Consider the following 7,500-nt stretch of genomic DNA (forward strand, 5'->3'; position numbering starts at 1 on the left):
AACACAGACACAGACACACACACACACACAGAAACACAGACACAAAGTCAGTTACATACACACACACACGCGCACACACACACAGAAACACAGACACAGACACACACACACACACAGAAACACAGACACAAAGTCAGTTACATACACACACAAACACGTCCACACACACACACACAAACACAGACACAATCACACACACACAGTGTAAAAACAGAAGAGAGAGAGAGAGAAAGAGGGAGAGGGAGGGAGAAGGAGAAGGAGAGAGAGGGAGAGAGTGAGAGAGTGAGAGTGAGTGAGTGAGAGAGAGGGAGAGGTTAAGTGAGGGAGAGAGAACCAAAATGGACTGAGAAATGGGCACAGACAGACAGACAGACAGACAGACAGACAGACAGACAGACAGACAGACAGACAGACAGACAGACAGACAGACAGACAGCTGAACGAACCGGGGGCTGAGATCAGACGGGTCGGGGTGATTGGGGGCGGAGCTCTGGTGCAGTTTGGGGGAGTGTCCCCCCTGACCGGACGAGGACACACCCCTGGAGTAGAAGCCCCGCCCCCTCTGCCTGGCAGGAGAGAGAAGAGTGATCTCCTCTTCCTCCTCTTCCTCTTCTTCCTCTTCCTCTCTGTCCTCCATGAGGGACTGGCCGTGAGGGATAATGCGACCGTTCCCTTTTCCCCCTGTCTGCAGAGAGAGAGAGAGGGAGACACAGTCAAAGAGAGAGGGAGAGAGAGGGAAAGACAGAGGAGGGGTGAGAAGGAGAGAAAGGGACATATGTTTACATACTATAAACTGTTGTTATGAACCCAATTAACAAAACTCTTCCCACTTAAACTAAACTCAATTGACAAAAGTTCATATGTAACTATAAGCACATTTCACTTGTTGTATCACAGATCAGAGTCATTTTACACTTTTCCAAACATTTTTACCGCAATGTCCTTTAGGCAGAAGTAAAACACTGCCGTTAAAAAGGGCACATCAACGGATACTGCAGAAACTAGAGAAACGGCCACGCCCTGAACACCAAAACACTCTGAAACCACACTCCTAAAAACTCTAAACCACACTCTACAAAACACCCAAAACCACTGAAAGAAACTCTTGACATCCTGAAACTCCCAAAAACATAACCCAGCAAACCCCACACATACACTGAGTTACTCCTGCACAAAGAGGGGGAGGAGAAGAGACTGTGAGAGAGAGGAGAGGAGAGGAGGAGCAAAGAATAGAGGAGAGGAGAGGAGAGGAGGAGCAAAGATGATGTTGTTGCTGTTGTTGGGTCAGAGCTGTTGTTGGGTCAGAGTGGTTGTTGGGTCAGAGTGGTTGTTGGGTCAGAGCTGTTGTTGGGTCAGAGCTGTTGTTGGGTCAGAGCTGTTGCTGTTGTTGGGTCAGAGTGGTTGTTGGGTCAGAGCTGTTGTTGGGTCAGAGTGGTTTTAGATTGCTTTGCTGCCACACTCCTATCAGCAATGGGTTACAACAAATAATTTCTACATTTTCTTTTTCCCCTTTTTCTTTTGTTGAAAATGTACAGCCAGTACTCTTTATCTTAATGGGCATCACTTGGAGAAATATAGGAATTAAATTAAAGTAAAATAAATTAACACAACATTGATTGCCATTTTTTAATTTGACTACTTTCCTTCATGTCTGCGCTGTGCACTGTGTAGTGTGTAATTATATTGCACTCAGAGGTCGACAGCATATATTAAATATATCATACAGCCCCTGCGAATGGCCTGGTCTGATCTGATGAATGACACTGTGCATGAAATATTATTCCATAATTTCAGGCTCATATGTATCTAATTTCCTGCTTCTGAATAATGCAACGCTGTGTCACTCAGAGGAGAGTGAGATGGGCGTGGTTTAGCAGTGGGCGTGGCAGGCTGACTCAGTGGGCGTGGCCAGTAGAAGTGGGCGTGGCAGGCTGACTCAGTGGGCGTGGCCAGTAGAAGCGGGCGTGGCAGGCTGACTCAGTGGGCGTGGCAGGCTGACTCAGCGGGCGTGGCCAGTAGAAGCGGGCGTGGCCAGTAGAAGCGGGCGTGGCAGGCTGACTCAGTGGGCGTGGCAGGCTGACTCAGTGGGCGTGGCCAGTAGAAGCGGGCGTGGCAGGCTGACTCAGTGGGCGTGGCAGGCTGACTCAGTGGGCGTGGCAGTAGAAGTGGGCGTGGCAGGCTGACTCAGTGGGCGTGGCAGGCTGACTCAGTGGGCGTGGCAGGCTGACTCAGTGGGCGTGGCGGGCTGACTCAGTGGGCGTGGCAGGCTGACTCAGTGGGCGTGGCAGGCTGACTCAGTGGGCGTGGCGGGCTGACTCAGTGGGCGTGGCAGGCTGACTCAGTGGGCGTGGCAGTAGAAGCGGGCGTGGCGGGGTGACTCAGTGGGCGTGGCAGTAGAAGTGGGCGTGGCAGGCTGACTCAGTGGGCGTGGCAGGCTGACTCAGTGGGCGTGGCAGGCTGACTCAGTGGGCGTGGCAGGCTGACTCAGTGGGCGTGGCAGGCTGACTCAGTGGGCGTGGCAGTAGAAGCGGGCGTGGCAGGCTGACTCAGTGGGCGTGGCGGGCTGACTCAGTGGGCGTGGCAGTAGAAGCGGGCGTGGCAGGCTGACTCAGTGGGCGTGGCAGGCTGACTCAGTGGGCGTGGCAGGCTGACTCAGTGGGCGTGGCAGGCTGACTCAGTGGGCGTGGCAGGCTGACTCAGTGGGCGTGGCGGGCTGACTCAGTGGGCGTGGCAGTAGAAGCGGGCGTGGCAGGCTGACTCAGTGGGCGTGGCCAGTATAAGTGGGCGTGGCAGGCTGACTCAGTGGGCGTGGCCAGTAGAAGCGGGCGTGGCAGGCTGACTCAGTGGGCGTGGCAGGCTGACTCAGTGGGCGTGGCAGGCTGACTCAGTGGGCGTGGCAGGCTGACTCAGTGGGCATGGCAGGCTGACTCAGTGGGCGTGGCAGGCTGACTCAGTGGGCGTGGCAGGCTGACTCAGTGGGCGTGGCAGTAGAAGCGGGCGTGGCAGGCTGACTCAGTGGGCGTGGCAGGCTGACTCAGTGGGCGTGGCAGTAGAAGTGGGCGTGGCAGGCTGACTCAGCGGGCGTGCCAGTAGAAGCGGGCGTGGCAGACTGACTCAGCGGGCGTGGCCAGTAGAAGTGGGCGTGGTGGACTGACTCAGTGGGCGTGGCAGTAGAAGCGGGCGTGGCAGTAGAAGTGGGCGTGGCAGGCTGACTCAGCGGGCGTGGCCAGTAGAAGCGGGCGTGGCCAGTAGAAGCGGGCGTGGCAGGCTGACTCAGCGGGCGTGGCAGGCTGACTCAGCGGGCGTGGCAGTAGAAGCGGGCGTGGCAGTAGAAGCGGGCGTGGCCAGTAGAAGCGGGCGTGGCAGGCTGACTCAGTGGGCGTGGCAGGCTGACTCAGTGGGCGTGGCAGGCTGACTCAGTGGGCGTGGCAGGCTGACTCAGTGGGCGTGGCAGTAGAAGCGGGCGTGGCAGTAGAAGCGGGCGTGGCGGGGTGACTCACGTGGCTCTCCTGCCGCAGGTCGTAGGTCAGGTCCTGCTGGATGTCCTGGGCGAAGCGGTGGGCGTATTCGGGGTACAGGGCCAGCACCTCGTGGAGCCCCCGCAGCCCCACACACTGCAGGTCACAGTACGTCAGCGCTTTCACGTCTGCGTTGGTCTTTATCACACGCTCCTCCACCGCCAGGTTCGCTCCGATCAGGTCTCCCTTCCCTGAAACCCCTCACAACAACACGCTCTCTTCATCACACCACACTACTCGTCTCATTGTCTCATCAGCCAATCGTGTGGCAGCAGCGCAATGCACACAATCATGCAGGAGCTTCAGTTAATGTTCACATCAACCATCAGAATGGGCAAAAAATGTGATCGAAGGAATGATTGTTGGTGGCAGACAGGGTGGTTTAAGTATCTCAGAAACTGCTGATCTCCTGGGATTTTCACGTACACTAGTCTCTAGAGTTTGCAAAGAATGGTGCAAATAAAAAAATCCAGTGAGCAGCAGTTCTGCAGACAGAAACACCTTGATGAGTGTTAATGACAGACGTCAGAGGAGAAGGGCCAGACTGGTCAAAGCTGACAGGAAGGTGACAGTAACAAAAATAACCACACATTACAACAGTGGTATGCAGAAGAGCATCTCTGAACACACAACGCATCATAACTCTAAGTGGATAGGCTACAGCAATAGAAGTAAAAAAAAGAGAGTCTTCTGTTCGCACCTCGAGAGTCAGAGAGAGCAGATACTGCAGGGCTGTGTCAGGATGAGCCCTCCAACATCAGAGAGAAACCAGAGACAGAGACACACACTTAGACACACATACACACACACACACACACACACACTGATACACACATGCACACATACAGACTGACACACACACACACACACATACACACTGACACACACACACACATACACACTGATACACACATGCACACATACACACTGACACACACACACACACACACACACACATACACACTGACACACACATGCACACATACACACACACACACACACATACACACAGTGATACACACACACACACATACACACAGTGATACACACACATACTCACACACATACACACAGTGACACACACATGCACACATACACACTGACACACACACACACACACACACACACACACATACACACTGATACACACATGCACACATACACACAGTGATACACACTGACACACACACACACACATACACACTGACACACACACACATACACACTGACACACACACACACACACACACACATACACACTGACACACACACACACACACACACACATACACACTGACACACACACACACACACACACACACACACAGTGATACACACTGACACACACACACACACACACAGTGATACACACTGACACACACACACACACACACATACACACTGACACACACACACACACACACACAGTGATACACACTGACACACACACATATACACACACCAGTGAAGCTGCTCTTATTGACCCAAGAGATCAAACAGCACTATTGGCTGCATGGGCATCAAAGCAGCCTTTAAAAACACACAACCCTCAAAGGCCAGAGCAGTGCAGGGCAGGGTCATATAAGCCAAGCCTGTAGCCTAGTGGCTGTGGAGCACCAGTGGGCGGGGCTATATAAGCCAAGCCTGTAGCCTAGTGGCTGTGGAGCACCAGTGGGCGGGGCTATATAAGCCCAGCCTGTAGCCTAGTGGCTGTGGAGCACCAGTGGGCGGGGCTATATACGCCCAGCCTGTAGCCTAGTGGCTGTGGAGCACCAGTGGGCGGGGCTATATAAGCCCAGCCTGTAGCCTAGTGGCTGTGGAGCACCAGTGGGCGGGGCTATATAAGCCCAGCCTGTAGCCTAGTGGCTGTGGAGCACCAGTGGGCGGGGCTATATACGCCCAGCCTGTAGCCTAGTGGCTGTGGAGCACCAGTGGGCGGGGCTATATAAGCCCAGCCTGTAGCCTAGTGGCTGTGGAGCACCAGTGGGCGGGGCTATATAAGCCCAGCCTGTAGCCTAGTGGCTGTGGAGCACCAGTGGGCGGGGCTATATAAGCCCAGCCTGTAGCCTAGTGGCTGTGGAGCACCAGTGGGCAGGGCTATATAAGCCCAGCCTGTAGCCTAGTGGCTGTGGAGCACCAGTGGGCGGGGCTATATACGCCCAGCCTGTAGCCTAGTGGCTGTGGAGCACCAGTGGGCGGGGCTATATAAGCCCAGCCTGTAGCCTAGTGGCTGTGGAGCACCAGTGGGCGGGGCTATATAAGCCCAGCCTGTAGCCTAGTGGCTGTGGCGCACCAGTGGGCGGGGCTATATAAGCCCAGCCTGTAGCCTAGTGGCTGTGGCGCACCAGTGGGCAGGGCTATATAAGCCCAGCCTGTAGCCTAGTGGCTGTGGAGCACCAGTGGGAGGGGCTATATAAGCCCAGCCTGTAGCCTAGTGGCTGTGGCGCACCAGTGGGCGGGGCTATATAAGCCCAGCCTGTAGCCTAGTGGCTGTGGAGCACCAGTGGGAGGGGCTATATAAGCCCAGCCTGTAGCCTAGTGGCTGAGGAGCACCAGTGGGCGGGGCTATATAAGCCCAGGTGTGGGACAGAGGCAGGGTACAAAGAACCAGGTAGTCAGTCCAAACAGGCAAAAATACAAAAACCTGATCCAACAAGTCCAAAAATAACTAGAGTTCAAGAATGTAAAATCCAAGAAACCAAACAGAACAGATTTAAATTTAAAGCAGGGGAACACAGGGAAACAGAACTGACAAACTCGCAAGCAAAGGAGAAAAAAAGGCAGGTTTAAATATACTCACAAATGAACTGAACGATTAACAGGCGTGGGTGCCGGGGAACAGGTGATGAAACACAACGAGAAACAGCTGGGACAAGACAGGAAGGAGTCCAGGGTTGGGGGGCGGAGACACAGAATGGGGAGAGAGGTAAAACAAGGACCGGAGAGAAAGCAGGGAAACGGGGCACGGACGTGACACAGGGGAATGACTGGAACCCAGAAGGTTGTTGGTTCAAGCCACCATAAGATCTGTGCAGCCTGGAACCCTACATTGCTCCAGGGGGGATTGGTCCCTGCGTAGTCTAATGAACTGTAAATGACTTTGGAGGAATGTGTGACATTAACAGCTGTAATGGGCGACTGTGTGTGATTGACAGCTGTAATGGGTGACTGTGTGTGATTGACAGCTGTAATGGGCGACTGTGTGTGATTGACAGCTGTAATGGGTGAATGTGTGTGATTGACAGCTGTAATGGGTGATTGACAGCTGTAATGGGTGACTGTGTGTGATTGACAGCTGTAATGGGTGACTGTGTGTGATTGACAGCTGTAATGGGTGACTGTGTGTGATTGACAGCTGTAATGGGCGACTGTGTGTGATTGACAGCTGTAATGGGTGATTGACAGCTGTAATGGGCGACTGTGTGTGATTGACAGCTGTAATGGGTGACTGTGTGTGATTGACAGCTGTAATGGGCGACTGTGTGTGATTGACAGCTGTAATGGGTGATTGACAGCTCATACCCAGGATGGCCAGCACCATGCTGTCCTTCAGCACCTCCATGGAGCCGGAGCAGACGAAGAAGAAGGCCTGGAGCGCGTCTCCCTGCCGCAGCAGGAACTCCCCGGGGGCGCAGAAGGAGGTCTTGATGTGCAGGGAGAGGGAGCGCAGGCACCCCCTGCTGGCGGAGGCGAACAGCGACAGCTGCAGGATCTCCTTGTTCAGGTGCATGGTGATGTCAGAGCGCAGCTCATCGGGGAAGTCCTTCAGGAGCTGCGCAGGTACCACGCACCTGGTCACCATGGCGATCGGCACCACAGCTACACCTGGTCACCATGGCGATCGGCACCACAGCTACACCTGGTCACCATGGCAATCGGCACCACAGCTACACCTGGTCACCATGGCGATCAGCACCACAGCTACACCTGGTCACCATGGCGATCGGCACCACAGCTACACCTGGTCACCATGGCGATCAGC

At 54.4% G+C, this 7,500-nt stretch overlaps 1 protein-coding gene across 1 annotated transcript in view; it reads right to left on the bottom strand.

Annotated features, from left to right (window-relative positions):
• Positions 1–7,500, bottom strand: part of kcnh8 (potassium voltage-gated channel, subfamily H (eag-related), member 8) — a 28,778-nt gene that overhangs the window by 4,774 nt on the left and 16,504 nt on the right. The window contains exons 7-9 of the mRNA XM_061256073.1: positions 7,041–7,290; positions 3,469–3,709; positions 587–701 (exon numbers count right to left, since the gene is read on the bottom strand). Coding sequence (XP_061112057.1) covers positions 587–701; positions 3,469–3,709; positions 7,041–7,290 — 606 coding nt within the window. The remainder of the gene's footprint in view (positions 1–586; positions 702–3,468; positions 3,710–7,040; positions 7,291–7,500) is intronic.

The sequence above is a fragment of the Conger conger genome, chromosome 9 (assembly GCF_963514075.1).
Source record: "Conger conger chromosome 9, fConCon1.1, whole genome shotgun sequence".
Lineage (NCBI taxonomy): Eukaryota > Metazoa > Chordata > Actinopteri > Anguilliformes > Congridae > Conger > Conger conger.